At 45.9% G+C, this 16,027-nt stretch overlaps 1 protein-coding gene across 1 annotated transcript in view; it reads right to left on the bottom strand.

Annotated features, from left to right (window-relative positions):
* LOC109752707 (disease resistance protein Pik-2-like) overlaps window positions 1-16,027 on the bottom strand; it is a 51,929-nt gene that overhangs the window by 1,514 nt on the left and 34,388 nt on the right. The window contains exons 3-4 of the mRNA XM_073502283.1: window positions 3,547-4,287; window positions 31-1,273 (exon numbers count right to left, since the gene is read on the bottom strand). Of these exons, the coding sequence (XP_073358384.1) occupies window positions 31-1,273; window positions 3,547-4,287 (1,984 nt within the window). The remainder of the gene's footprint in view (window positions 1-30; window positions 1,274-3,546; window positions 4,288-16,027) is intronic.

Raw genomic sequence — 16,027 nt, 5'->3', positions numbered from 1 at the left:
GACCCCCTTTTCAAAAAAAAAAAAGCTTACGCAGCCCCATGAGTCCTTTGATGTTCCGCAGAAAAGCAATGCCTCCGGATGCGAGGAGGTCCACGCCCTGTAACGTATGCAGGGCATTCATCGTCCTGATCCCTCTTGGCACCCTCATGCCACCACCATTGCCATACCCACTCATCAGAACAGGGATTGCCGCGCAGCATGTGAAGGTGCATACATCACGCTGGTTGGAGTCATGTTTTTCCATTCCTTCACAAGGTATGCAACGTCCAATACAAAAAAACATGCATGCCTCCAAATAACGCTGTGAACTAATTAGCTTGTTACTGCAACCAAGATATTGCAGCTTCCGAAGCTTGACGATGCTTCTCGGCAGTATCACTATGGATGTACCTCTGATATCCAGTGTCTGGAGTTGTATCAGGTTACCAATTGAATCTGGCAGGTGATAAATATCTTTACATCCTCTCAGAGATAAGTATATTAGGTGAAGAAGCTTCCCAATATGTTTAATGTGATGATCGACAAGACCTGTCGTGTCTTCCAAGTCCACAACTCGTAGCATCCTCATCTTCACCGACATGAAGAATGGCCTCCACTTCCCAAAAACAGTTACTGACCGTACACGGGGTATATCCACCATCCTCTCAAAATCACTTTGCTCTCCTTCCCAATTGCCGTTTATAGCAAGATGGCGTGCACTGCCCTGCTGGCTATTCAGCTTACAACCTTTGTCCAGCCTCAATACAAGGTTTTCTTCCACAGACTTTGAGATGCTTATCTCACGAATGAGATCATGGACTTGGCAGGAATCAATTCCTTTTATACTGTGAAATGATTTTTGAGATGGCAGTATCATGCTCGTGCCTATAAGTTCCATGAAGTAGCCATCTGATACTTCCTCTGCCGACTTATCACGCACCTCCTTTGAGTACCCCTCCGCAGTCCACCGAAGCACCAAGCGTCTCCGTTCAAGCTTACGGTCTTCAGAAAAGATAGATGTATACAGGAAACAAGACTTGAGGTGGTACGGTAGACCATCAAAGCTTTTCATAAGGACGGTTCTTATGGTTGTAAGCTTTGGATTCATCTCCATCTCGGCACTGATATGATTATAAAATTTCCTCCACTCGAGAGAAGTTTTTGGCTGTTTTGCCAAAAAGCCACCTATGGTGACTACTGCAAGCGGCAGTCGGCCACACTTCTTCAGGATCAATTTGGTTGGCTCAACTAGCTGTGGATATTGCTTATCCAAATCTATAATCTCATTAAATACCTGAATTTTGTACAATACATATATCAGTACTCTAATAACTAAACAACATACAAATGGTACAAAACAAATCTTATAAAAAAACAGGGTCATGCAACTCAGATATTGTTTTGATGGCTCGCAAAAATATTCCGTCATTATATATTTCAAATATTTTTATTTAGGTATGTGCCAATATATATGAAGAATTCATGTATTCCAACTGAATAAAAATATGAGTAATTTTAACATGCTCCCTCATCCCCCCTCTTTTCAAATGGAAGATAAGAAGGTAAGAGTCAATCGGACCACTACTTAATTTAATCAATGGCTAAGATCTATTATGTACTCTTACCTCTCATGCAAAGGGGAGGTAGAGGGACCATGCTAAAATTTTCCTAAAAATATACGTAAATAAGTCATGCCTAATGGGCAGACTCAAACGGAGTAGTAGAAAATTTTAGAAAAAGATGACCAAAATATGCCTAGATGAAGCCTTTTGCTAAACCCTACATCACCTCAGCTGGTGAAACAGAACATATATAAAAGAACAATGTATTTATTATTAAACAATAGATGCTTCGGAAGTCAATAAAAAGGTGACATCCAAATAATATCAATTGGTGTATACCCAGCAATCGACAAAAACATGAAAAATGAGAGAAAGTGAAATAAAAATACAAATAATAGAAAAATAAAATTTGCAGTGATAAATAATACTCCCTCTGTAAAGTTGTACTAAATCAAAGAGAGTTCATTTGGGACAGAGGAAGTAAGTTGTACTATATCAAAGACAATTATTTTGGGACATGACCTACTAGGTGTAGTTTCTGTGATCGGGATGAGACGATCAAACACCTTTTTCTTGATTGCCCGCTAGCCAAAGTTTTATGGCGGACGGTCCATATTGCTTTTAATATTACTCCACCGAATTCTGTCAACACGTTATTTGGAACGTGGCTTAACGGGATAGAGCCCGAATTAGCGAGACATATTCGCGTAGGAGTCTGCGCCTTGTTGTGGGCTCTCTGGAATTGCAGAAATGATTTGGTTTTTAACAGGACAACACACATTCATTTCTTGCAGGTTATTTTCCGAGCCACGGCGTTGATCCGTTCGTGGTCGCTACTCACTCCGACGGAGGCCAGGGAGCATTTGGTTACTGGATCTATCCGCTGGGAGACGGTAGCTCGGGATATATTCAACCGGTTTGGATGGCAGTCATATAATAGGATAGGCAATTAGTTTACCTATCTCTCTTTTTGCCAGCCGGTTGTGGCGTCCTTTATTTGACTAGTCTGTCTTCTAGCCTTTTTGGCTCTGTGTGAGCTCTTTTTTTATTTGGAGACTTCAAGACCTTGTTCGAACCTATTTATTTGTTTAATAAGAGGGCCGTATGCATTATTCTGATGCAGAGGCCGGGGAGTCCCCTTTTTGAAAAAAATAATTATTTTGGGACAGAAGGAGTACTTCATAAAGACCTACATTGATATAAACAAAGCAAAAGAGATGAGAAAGGAAAAAAAATAACACTTGAGAAGTACCACTAAACAAAAGTTAATAAGAACAAAGATGATATAGAAACAAAATTAAAAGAAAATCTGTGAGGCATAGGAGCTTGCACCAACATGCTCTTAGAAAGAAGCTACAGCTTTTTGTAGTCGGTCAAGGAATCAATTATCAAAACCTCTGAAACTAGTCTAGCTTGTGCCTGTTTGGTATTCTACAAATACGTTACCTGATGCTTGGAGAGAAGTCGAGATACAACAGATGGAGCTAGAGGCAAGAACTTCCAAAAAAAAAAGTTCTAGCTTTTGGTTGTAGCGCAAATCTCTGTTGTTCATCTATGTTTCGGCTTTTCCAATCTGATGCTAATGCATAATGAATGAAATTGGATTGTTTCTAAGACAACCAGTACATAATGCCTTTTCTAAAAAATGAAATAAAGTGTACACATTTTTCAGTTTCATACAGGGCTAGACAGACATGTTTTTCTTATTGTTATTTTTACTATGTTGTTCAAATTTGGTTTCACATACATGCATATTGGACAATCTAAAAAAAAGATACATATTGGACTAACCAAATATAGGCATGTAATATAAAAGTATAAGGTTCCGCATGATATCATTGATGATGCATGTGAGGGATGAATTTACTTCGAACATAAACCATTACTTTATATTATTTTTGTAGGGAAATACAAACCATGATTGTAGGATAAGAAATCTTCCCCACAAAAGGGAATAAGCAATATTAAATCAAACAAATGAACATGACAAATACTTTTCAACTACCTTTTTAGTGAAGAGCTCACGTGCATACTTGTATGGTAGATCATTAAGCTTGTATATATTTTCTTGTTTCTTCTCTGAACAATGTAGAGCAATAATCTTCTCCCTTGTTGTGACAATGATTCGGCTTGTATTTTCCATCATAAGGAAACTATCTAGTTGTATTAGCTGATCCCATTCTGCAGTAGATGATACATCATCAAGAACAATAAGGCATCTCTTTTTTCGTACCAGTATTGCTAACTCGTTGATCAACTCAGGAACTGTCATTGATGGTAATTTCTCCTTTGCGCTTGCAGGCAGACCCACCACAGGCTTTATTTCAGATGTTTCTGTGTAAAGTTGCATAGCTAAGCTCCTAAGAAGCTCTACAAGACTGAAAGGGCGCAAAATTGTGGCACAAGCACGCTCCTCAAACTTGTCACTGAGTTCTTTGCTTTGGTAGATATCTTCCACTAGAGTGGTTTTCCCAAGGCCACCCATTCCCCAAATGGAGATCACCTGAAACTTTTCAGTTGCTTGATGAGATATCAGTTCAATTATATGTTGTTTTTCTTGAGCTCGCCCCACAATACGAGATTCCATTATGCTGTTCAAAGTGAGGCTCTTTCCATCAACACCGTCTGCAGATAAATACTCAGTTATCTCACCATTAGGCATTGCTGAGTTGTCAGTACTATTGATAGTGTCTCCTTTTGAGCATGAACTTGTCCCAGTTAAATCTGATGCTTCATGTTCAGAGCGCTGCACAAGGGAGCACCATTTAGCCACATTCTTTAAGACAATGATTTAGCCACTCAATAAAAACTCCTTTCTGAGCCCATCCAGTGGAAGTAGAGGAACATCAGGCAAGTCAAATAATCAAGGTGTAAAAAAAGGACTTTATTTACCACATGCACATAACGGGCCAAAAAAGCAGTAGTAATATTGTTTTTGTTTAGCTATTGATTAGGTGTATAAAGATGAATTACTACTTTCATATGATATATTTTTCATAAACCCGTAAAATATCTTGTTAATAAGTACTTAATAATTAGAGCGAATTCTATTTTCTACTCCCTAATATCATGTTTGTGACAGTATTATTTACCCCATTTAGCAGTTTTTTCACATTTTCACTCAATTTAGTGAAGCTTGTGCCACAAATTACCTCTTTTTTCATTTTCTTTGTTGACTTTGCATGTCATGTCAATGGTTTAATTTAGTTTATTATTTTTTGTTTGATTTTTTTTGAACTGAACCGTACCCACAGCGGAACATGGTCATGGCGCACCTGGCCGAGCTGGACCACGTCGGGGAAGACCACACCTTCTCCTCTTCTTGCCGCCACACATGGTGGGCTCTCGCAGCGGCAGAGGGAGGGAGGGGCTCGGTGGAGGGAGGGAGGGGCACCTAGGTCCTAGCTTCGGCGACAGTAAGACGTCACTACCAACCTCTGGATCCTGCCAACCCGCCGAGGCAGCAAATGACAATGGGAGGGGGTAGGCTATGGAGCCACTAGGGAGTAAGACATTGCCGCTGGGGCGAGCTCAACGACCATGCAGCGACGGAGGATCGACGTGGCAGCTCGTCGACGAAATGGCTACCAAGTGGATCTCGCCTGGTGGAGCTTGTCAGGAAGCCTTGGTGTTGACCAAACATCCAGATAGAGGTCATCTCGCGACTGTGGGTGAAGAAGGTGAGGAGGGGAAGTGGTTGGCAAGGACAGGTGGCGGTGCGGGGACCCTTGTCAGCCTAGATCAGACGAAGCAACGAGGGTGCCTGGGAGAAGGGATCCCGGAGTTGTGTTTGGTCGGGCAGGCTTGGCGACTGGAGGTGGGGTGTGGTGGCGAGGCAGGGTGGGGCTGGGTGGCGCGGCGTGGTGGGACCACATGGAGGGCACGGTGACACTAGTAGAAAAAGGGGCTTTCGTTTGGGCCTGGCCAGCCCATTAGTCCCGGTTCTGCCACGAACCGGGACCAATGGAGGCATTTGTCCCGGTTCGTGAGCCCAGGGGGCCGGCCGGGGCCTCGTGGGCATTGGTCCCGGTTCGTCTGGGCCCATTTGTCCCGGTTCTTGGCACAAACCGCGACCAATGGGCCTCGCTCCTGGCCCACGACCATTGGTCCCGGTTCGTGGCAGGAACCGGGACAGAAGGATGGCCTTTAGTCCCGGTTCCAGCCACGAACCGGGACAAACGAGTTGCCTATATATATACCCCATCGTCGGCGAGCAGAGCACTCCGCAGTGCTCTGTTTTTTGCTGGCCGGCGAGGGGGAGTGCATTGGGTGCTCTAGCTCACCTCCTATGCACATGAGGTGTTCGATGAAATGCCCGAGCCACACTAGTTAAGCTTTCTCCTCTCGAAGCTCGACCTCCGAGCTTCATTTTTTTCGAGATTTGTCTAGGTTTAGCGGTCCATCACGCCCCATCCTCGTCTTAACCGCCGTCGGTCGCCCGCGCCGATCTCGTCGCCGGCACCACCGTGGTGAGCCTCTTGTTCTTATCTTCTTTCTGAAAGAAAAAAAATCTTACTTTAGATAGATACTTGTCTAATTTTCTTACTTTTGACACACATAATTATATATAATGCACGCAGATGAACCGGCAATGGATGTACGGTGACAGACACACATCTGAGTACATTAAGGGCGTGCATAATTTTCTCGAAGTGGCTGAGGCGAACAAGTAGAATGATTTTATGTGTTGTTCATGCCCTAATTGTGGGAATACGAGGTCTTACTCTGACAAGAAAATCCTTCACACCCACCTGCTTTATAAGGGTTTCATGCCACACTATAATGTTTGGACGAAGCACGGAGAAATAGGGGTTATGATGGAAGACAGCGAAGAAGAGGAGGACGATGACAACTATGTGCCCCCTGAATACGGTGATGCTGCAACGGGGGAAGCTGAAGATCAAGAGGAAGCTGAAGATCCAGAGGAACCAGACGATGTGCCCGATGATGATCTCCACCGGGTCATTGTTGATGCAAGGGAAAAGTGCGAAAGTGAAAAGGAGAAGCTGAAGTTCGATCGCATGTTAGAGGATCACAAAAAAGGGTTGTACCCCAATTGCGAAGATGGCAACACAAAGCTAGGTACTGTACTGGAATTGCTGCAGTGGAAGATAGAGAATGCTGTGCCTGACAAAGGATTTGAGAAGCTACTGAAATATTGAAGAAGAAGCTTCCAAAGGATAACAAATTACCCGACAGTACGTACGCAGCAAAGAAGGTCGTATGCCCTCTAGGATTGGAGGTGGAGAAGATACATGCATGCCCTAATGACTGCATCCTCTACCGCGGTGGGTACAAGGATTTGAACGCATGCCCGGTATGCGGTGCATTGCGGTATAAGATCAGACGAGATGACCCTGGTGATGTTGAGGGCGAGCCCCGCAGGAAGAGGGTTCCTGCGAAGGTGATGTGGTATGCTCCTATAATACCACGGTTGAAACGACTGTTCAGAAACAAAGAGCATGCCAAGTTGATGCGATGGCACAGTGAGGACCGTAAGAAAGACGGGAAGTTGAGAGCACCCGCTGACGGGTCGCAGTGGAGAAAAATCGAGAGAAAGTTCTGGGCTGAGTTTGCAAGTGACCGAAGGAATGTATGGTTTGCTTTAAGCGCGGATGGCATTAATCCTTTCAGGGAGCAGAGCAGCAATCACAGCACCTGGCCCGTGACTCTATGTATGTATAACCTTCCTCCTTGGATGTGCATGAAGCGGAAGTTCACTATGATGCCAATTCTCATCCAATGCCCTAAGCAAACCCGCAACGACATTGATGTGTACCTAAGGCCATTAGTTGAAGAACTCTTACAGCTGTGGAATGGAACAGGTGTACGTGCGTGGGATGAGCACATGGGGGAAGAATTTGACCTAAAGGCGTTGCTGTTCGTGACCATCAATGATTGGCCCGCTCTCAGTAACCTTTCAGGACAGACAAACAAGGGATACCACGCATGCACGCACTGTTTAGCTGACACCGAAAGTATATACCTGGACAGATGCAGGAAGAATGTGTACCTGGGCCATCGTCGATTTCTCCCAACCAACCATCAATGTCGAAAGAAAGGCAAGCATTTCAAAGGCGAGGCAGATCACCAGAAGAAGCCCGCCATGCGTACCGGTGATCACGTACTTGCTATGGTCTCTCATTTACACGTAATATTTGGAAAGGGTCCCGGTGGACTAGCTATTCAGAATGACGCTGAGGGACGCGCACCCATGTGGAAGAAGAAATCTATATTTTGGGACCTACCCTACTGGAAAGAGCTAGAGGTACGCTCTTCAATCGACGTGATGCACGTGACGAAGAACCTTTGCGTGAACCTGTTAGGCTTCTTGGGCGTGTATGGGAAGACAAAAGATACACCTGAGGCACGGGAGGACCTGCAACGTTTGCACGAAAAAGACGGCATGCCTCCAAAGCAGTATGAAGGTCCTGCCAGCTACGCTCTTACCAAAGAAAAGAAGGAAATCTTTTTTGAATGCCTGCTCAGTATGAAGGTCCCGACTGGCTTCTCGTCGAATATAGAGGGAATAATAAATATTCCAGAGAAAAAGTTTCAGAACCTAAAGTCTCATGACTGCCACGTGATTATGACGCAACTGCTTCCGGTTGCATTGAGGGGGCTTCTACCGGAAAACGTCCGATTAGCCATTGTGAAGCTATGTGCATTCCTCAATGCAATCTCTCAGAAGGTGATCGATCCAGAAATCATACCAAGGCTAAGGAGTGATGTGGCGCAATGTCTTGTCAGTTTCGAGCTGGTGTTCCCACCATCCTTCTTCAATATCATGACGCACGTCCTAGTTCATCTAGTCGACGAGATTGTCATTCTGGGCCCCGTATTTCTACACAATATGTTCCCCTTTGAGAGGTTCATGGGAGTCTTAAAGAAATATGTCCGTAACCGTGCTAGGCCAGAAGGAAGCATCTCCATGGGCCATCAAACAGAGGATGTCATTGGGTTTTGTGTTGACTTCATTCCTGGCCTTAAGAAGATAGGTCTTCCTAAATTGCGGTATGATGGGAGACTGACTGGAAAAGGCACGCTAGGAGCGGACTCAATAATATGCAGGGACGGGCATTCTTGATCTCAAGCACACTACACAGTTCTACAGAACTCTACCTTGGTGACCCCGTATGTCGATGAACACAAGAACAGTCTGCGCTCCAAACACCCGGAGCAGTGTGACGACTGGATTACACGTGAACACATCAGGACTTTCAGCAGTTGGTTGGAAACACGTCTCAGAGGTGACACCACTGTTTGTGATGAGTTGTACTCGTTGTCCAGGGGACCATCTTCAATTGTATTAACTTACAAAGGATACGAGATAAATGAGAATACATTTTACACGATCGCCCAAAATCAAAAGAGCACCAACCAAAACAGCGGTGTCCGCTTTGATGCAGCAACCGAGAGGGGAAAGGACACATATTATGGTTACATAATGGACATATGGGAACTTGACTACGGACATGATTTTAAGGTCCCTTTGTTTAAGTGCAAATGGGTCAATCTGTCAGGAGGCGGGGTACAGGTAGACCCACAGTACGGAATGACAACAGTGGATCTGAACAATCTTGGGTACACTGACGAACCGTTCGTCCTAGCCAATGATGTGGCACAGGTTATCTATGTGAAGGACATGTCTACCAAACCGAGAAAAATAAAAGATAAGGAAGCGAATACATCATACGATGAGCCAAAGCGCCACATAGTTCTTTCAGGAAAAAGGGACATTGTGGGAGTGGAGGGCAAGACAGACATGTCTGAAGATTATGAAAAGTTTCATGAAATTCCTCCCTTCAAAGTCAAGGCTGACCCAAGCATCCTGATAAACGATGAAGATTATCCATGGTTATGGCGCAATAAGCAAATCATACAAGCGAAAAAGGTGAAGACTTTCTCTCCACAACTATTATGATGATACCATGCCAACTTTCAACCTTTTCGTAGTTCATTTGAAATGCCTGTTGTAACAGACGAGTTTCCGTATGAAATCCTGATACTTCGAAACAGATTGTCCATTTTGTACATGAAGTGCATCCAGTTTTTGCCGTAACCCTCTCTACTTTCTTGCACATGCTATGTGGGTGAAATGATGATACCATGCCAACTTTCAACCTTTTCAGAGTTCATTTCTAGTGCTTTTCAATTTCAGGGTCTTATAGCTCAAAATAATCAGTAAATGCATGGAAAATAACAAATATCATAAAAAAAATAAGTAATTAGAAACAGAATAAAATAAACTTTAATAAAATATATAAGTAGAAACAAAATAAAATAAACTTTAATAACATAAATTAAATTTATGAAACTAAAATTATCAACGTATTTTCTGTTCAAAACATTATAAGCAACCTCTAGTATTACTGAAACTAAAATTATATAAAATTGATGCAATTAAAATTATCAAAGTTTTTTCTGTTCAAAATCATTAAAAGCAAAAAGAATTTTCATAAAGAACTTTTTTTGTTAGAAACTTTAATAGCAAAAAGAATTATCATAAAATAAAATAAATAAGTAATTAGAAACAAAATAAAATAAAATAATAAGTATTTTATTATAAGTAGAAACAAAATAAAATAAATAAAGCAAAAAGAAAAGAAATAAACTAGGAAAAAAGAAAAAAAGCCACCTACTGGGCCACCACGGCCCGAATACGACTAGAAACCCACCCATGGGCCAGGATTCAGGTCCGTAGAAGGCCCAATAGGCTCACATGCAGATACAGTGTGTTTAGGCCCGAAAGCCTGCATTTGAGAGGAGCTCGAGAGGGCAGCGGGAGTGGGGCTTATAAACCACTCTCGAGCTCCCTCAGCTAGCGAGGTGGGACTAAACTTTCGTGCCGCGATGCGGGCAGCACAAGGCCTTTAGTCCCGGTTGGTGCCACCAACCGGTACTAAAGGCATACATTAGTACCGGTTCATGCCAACAACCGGTACCAATGCGCACGCTTTAGTCCCGGTTTGTGCCACCAACCGGGACCAAAGGCCTCTGCTTCCCGCCCTTTGGCTGCTGAAAAGCGACCTTTGGTCGTGGCTCCAACCGGGACTAAAGGTGTGCTTTGGTCCCGGTTGGTGCCACGAATCAGGACCAAAGGTCTGTCTATATAAGCCACACTTGTGAAATTTTCGGTTCAGTTCTTCTTCCCACTGCCCCGACGCCGTCGCCGCGTGCTCCCCTGCCCCGATGCCGTCGCCGCGCCGCCGCCCCCTGCCCCAACGTCGTCGCCGCACGCCGCCCCTGCGCCGACGCCGTCGCCGCGCCGTCCCGCGTCGTCACCGCCCGGTCCGCGCCGCCCCTGCCCCGACACCGTCGCCCCTGCCCCAACGCCGTCACCGCGCGCTGCCCCTGCCCCGACGCCGTCGCCGCGCCGCCTTGCGTCGTCACCGCCCCGGTCCGCGCCGCCCCGCGTCGTCACCGCCCCGGTCCGCGCCGCCCCTGCCTCGACACCGTCGCCGACGCCGCCCCCAGTGACCCCGGCCCCCGCGCCCCTGCCCTGCCCCGCGCCGCCGCCGCCGCCGCCGTGGCCGCCGTAAAAGTTATATGATTAGATGATTTTTTTTGTTCATAGATGTGATTTTTTTGTCCATATATCATATGATGTTTTTATATTGTTCATAGATGATCGATCATATTTGTTCATATGTATGCAAGCGAAGTCGTTGTAATTAGTTTTACTGTTTAGGGTTAGGGTCGTCGAGGAAAGAAATTAAGGAAAGAAGAAAAGAGGAAGAAGGAAGAAGAAGAAAAATAAGAAGAGGACGAAGAAGAAGAAAAAAAGAGGAGAAGGAGAAGGAATAGAGGAGAAAAAAATAGATATCTATTTTTTCTTCTTCTCCTCTATTCCTTCTTCTTCTCCTTTTTTCTTCGTCTCCTCTTTTTTTTTCTTCTTCTTCTTCCTCTTCTTATTTTTTATCGGGTATGTCGTTGTCGATATACCCCCTCCCCGATAACTTCGACATGAGGGGGGGGGGGGGGTCGATAAATAATAGAACTAGTTAAACAAGTTTATTTTTAGTAAGTACTACTTTTAGTAGTTGAACTAGTTGATTTAATAAAAATACTTTATTTTACTATAGAAGTAGTTTATTTTTAGTAAGTACTACTTTATTTTATTTATAGTAAGTGCTTACACTACAAAAAAAATACACTTCCGTGATGATACGTGTTTGTCACAGTAGGTCGCGTTTTTTGTCATGCGTGTACATCCATGACAAATTAATAACAGAATCAAGATAGTCATACCTGTGCTGTCGTAGAAGTGTTTCATGACATTACCAAAATTATCATCATGGAAGTGTCCACTTCCATGACGATAAATCGCGCGTCACAGAAGTGCTTTCGTCAAGGGTGATACGACACGTGGCATCCACCGTAACGGAACGCCGTTAAGCTATCGGGTCGGGTTTTGGATCCGATAACCCGTTAACAGCCCCGACCAATGGGGATTTTCCACGTGTAAAATCATCATTGGCTGGAGGAAACACATGTCGGCTCATCGTTGGGACAGATGTCATCCACTCATTGGACAAGAGGTGCCTATGATACGTCGACACGTGGCACGGCCCAACAGAGGCCCATTCTTGTGAAAAGGCCGACCCGTTTGACTTGGTCAAAAGGTGGCGGGCCGGCCCGTTTGACTTGGTCAAAAGGTGGCGGGCCGGCCCATGGAAAGCTTGTTAACGGCCTGTTCGCATATAGCCCATTTACAGCCCGCTAACCCAAGGCCCGTTACACCCTATCCGAATTAGGCCCAGTAGTGTCATCTGGGCCATCCAATATGATTCCAGCCCGTTTTCACTTCTGGCCCATGTATGGCCGATGACGTCTTTCGGCCCATATGAGGCCCTATGTAACTCTTGGCCTATTAACGGCCCGTGGTGAAACTGGCCCGTAATGAACAGTGTATCACTTTACACCCATTAACGGCCCGTGGTGAAACTGGCCCGTAATGAACAGTGTATCACTTTATACCCATTAACGGCCCGTTATTCCGTTGGGCCGTTTCCAGCCCATGTTATCTTTCGGCCTTCTCAAAGCCCATTTATTCTTGTGCTCATTTCCAGCATTCGTTTATTTACGGCCTGTTACTGTCATTTTCTGCTTGTGGGCCAAATTCAGCTCGTGGTTACAGTCGGCCCGTTTGTGGTCCGTTAATACGTTGGGCCGTTTTCATAGCGTCATCAAATACGGCCTATTAACGATGGCCCATTATGGTCGGCCCATGAACGGACGATTCCAACTCTAGCCCGTTTACAGCCAAAATGCGGTCTGTTTGGCCCATGTTTGGCCAATCGATCATACGGCCCGTATAAGGCCCATTGATGATACGACCCGCAGAAGGCCCATTGTTTCTACGGCCCGTAGAAGGCCCATTGTTTCTACGGCCTGTAGAAGGCCCACTGTTTCTACGGCCAGTAGGAGGCCCAGTGTCACTACAGTAAATATTAGCCCATGGTTATTGTGGCATAGTTTTAAAAAATAGGTTATTGCAGCCACTAGCTAACCGCGGAAAAGAACTGCAATTACTACAAGCAAACAAATAAACAAGACAACAAGGAAATAAATAAGCAAGAAACTAACGCTAGGCTATCATGGCTATTACACATATTACATCCATTGGGCATCAAAGTTCGCCACCAGTGCAAATATAGGGAACAAAGCAGCATATCATATACACTGGTTGTCAAAGTTGGCGACCAGCGCAAATAAACGCCGCAGCAAAACAAATCCAGAACTGAAACCACTTCAGAAGATCTCAAGAAACAATATCCTGGGTACCCATAATGCTGGCAAGATGCTTAGCAAGCTTATTAACTTTCTCTTGGTTGGCGCTTAAATCCTCCAGCGCTTGCTCACTACTAGGAAAATGGCTATAGATGGAATGGCCACTAATGACGCACCAGACATGTGGTGCGCCATTGCTATATAGCAGTGGCGCACCATGTACTGGTGCGCCATTAGTGTGAAAGACACTAATGGCGCACCGGACAAACGGTGCGCCATTAATAACAATTTTTTTATTTTTCCAAACATACTAATGGCGCACCTGCGCACAGTGCGCCATTACTAGTTCTAACTAGTAATGGTGCACTAGTCACATAGTGCGCCACTACTATATTTTTTTATTTTTTATTTTTTTGCAAAACTACTAATGGCGCACCAGGGAACAGTGCGCCATCACTAGCGATCCCCCTCCATCTCGATCGCTATCCCACCTCGCCAGATCCGGTCCCCCTCGCCGCCGAGCACCCCTCGCACCCTCTACCCCGCTCCACCGGGCACCGCCGCCGACCCCCCGCACCCTCCCCCGCTCCACCGCCGCCGACGACCCACCGCACCCTTCCCTGCTCCACCGCCGCCGACGACCCACCGCACCCTCCCCCGCTCCACCGCCGCCGACGACCCACCGCGCCCTCCCCCGCTCCACCGCCGCCGACGACCCACCGCGCCCTAGCTCCCCTGCTCCACCGCCGCCGATGACCCACCGCACCCTCCCCGGCCCGCTCCACCGCCGCCGCCGACCCCCTGCACCCTCTCCGGCCTGCTCCACCGTCACAAATGAATGCTATAGCTAATTCCTCCCTCTCCCTCGCCAGTTCCCCCCTATAGCTAATTCCTCCCTCTCCCTCGCCAGTTCCCCTTCGTCCCTCTCCCTCGCGATGGTTATCAGGACTCCGGGGTAACGATGGAATCCTACACCGGTAACGACAAGGACAGAGCACCCCCTGCAACCCCCGACGACCCACCGCACCCTCCCCCGCTCCACCGCCGCCGAGCACCCCCCGCACCCTCTCCCCCGCACCCTGTTTTTATAAAAATTATTACTGTTTTTATAAAAAAATATTACTGTTATGATTTAAACAAGTTTGAACATATTTAAACACAAATAATTATCAAACATCATTTTAAATGCATTTTTTATAAAAATTATTACTGTTTTTATAAAAAATATCACTGTTATGATTTAAACAAGTTTGAACATATTTAAACACAAATAAATATCAAACAACATTTAAAATGAATGCTATAGCTAATTCCTCCCTCTCCCTCGCCAGTTCCCCTTCGTCCCTCTCCCTCGCGATGGTTATCAGGACTCCGGGGTAACGATGGAATCCTACACCGGTAACGACAAGGACAGAGCACCCCCTGCAACCCCCGACGACCCACCGCACCCTCCCCCGCTCCACCGCCGCCGAGCACCCCCCGCACCCTCTCCCCCGCACCCTGTTTTTATAAAAATTATTACTGTTTTTATAAAAAAATATTACTGTTATGATTTAAACAAGTTTGAACATATTTAAACACAAATAATTATCAAACATCATTTTAAATGCATTTTTTATAAAAATTATTACTGTTTTTATAAAAAATATCACTGTTATGATTTAAACAAGTTTGAACATATTTAAACACAAATAAATATCAAACAACATTTTAAATGCATAAAAACAAAAATTTGGGAGTCTGGGAATCGAACCCAGGACCTCCTAGTGTGTGTGCTGCGTGCTAACCAGTCGGGCTAGTGGGCGTGTTCTGATGGAGATAGGGTTAGGTGGAAATATAACCTGAGCAGTCGGGCTAGTAATTTGTAATGGCGCACTATGGTGAGGTGCGCCATTGCTATCGTCGTACTTATGGCGCACTTGGGGGAGGTGCGCCATTAGATAGACATCCCGCACTCCACCTATTCCCTCGCACTGTGGCCTCCCTCCCTCCCTCGCTAGATCCCCCACTCGACCCCAACCGTACGCCGCCGCCCCCTTGCTCTGCCCCCTCCGTCCGCCGCGCCTGCACGCCATCGGCGACGCCGCCGCCGCCGTGGTCTTGCGCTGCCCCGACGCCGCCGCCCCGACCCCCGCGGGACTCCACGCCCGCCACCCCCAACGGCCGAGCGCTCCTCTCCTCTCCTCCTCCCTCCGACGAGCGAGGGCCTCCTCCGGCCCCTGCAGCAGCCGGCGAGCGAGGGCCTCCTCCTCCTCCGACGTGCCCACACCCCGCCTGCCCCTGCCGTCCTCCGCCACCCGGCGACCAGCCGCGCCCGCCCAGGTACCCCTCCTCCTTCCTCCTTCCTCCCTCTCCACCCGGCGACCAGCCGCGCCCGCCCAGGTACCCCTCCTCCTTCCTCCTTCCTCCCTCTCCACCCTTCCTCCCCATTCCCTTTCACCCATCTCAAATTAACAGATGCATGATGCTATCTTATTAGGGCAAACACAAAGGTTAAATCCTATATGCACTTTATTTCTACTTGCAGACATCAAGTTCAGTCAAATATGTCATGGTTAGCTGAATGATAAATTTTATTGATAATATCAAATCAAGAAGGTCCAGTTGAATTTGCATGATGAAACTGCAAGTTTGAATCTCTAGGTGTTAGCTGCCTCTTTAGTTTGTTATCTACAGGGAATTGAAAATGAATTCCCTTTTTTTTATTTCTAGATCATAGTGGCAAATACATGCAGGTTCATGTTCATGCACAC

This window comes from Aegilops tauschii, chromosome 6 (assembly GCF_002575655.3).
Source record: "Aegilops tauschii subsp. strangulata cultivar AL8/78 chromosome 6, Aet v6.0, whole genome shotgun sequence".
Lineage (NCBI taxonomy): Eukaryota > Viridiplantae > Streptophyta > Magnoliopsida > Poales > Poaceae > Aegilops > Aegilops tauschii.
This window is presented reverse-complemented; position numbering and strand designations above follow the sequence as displayed.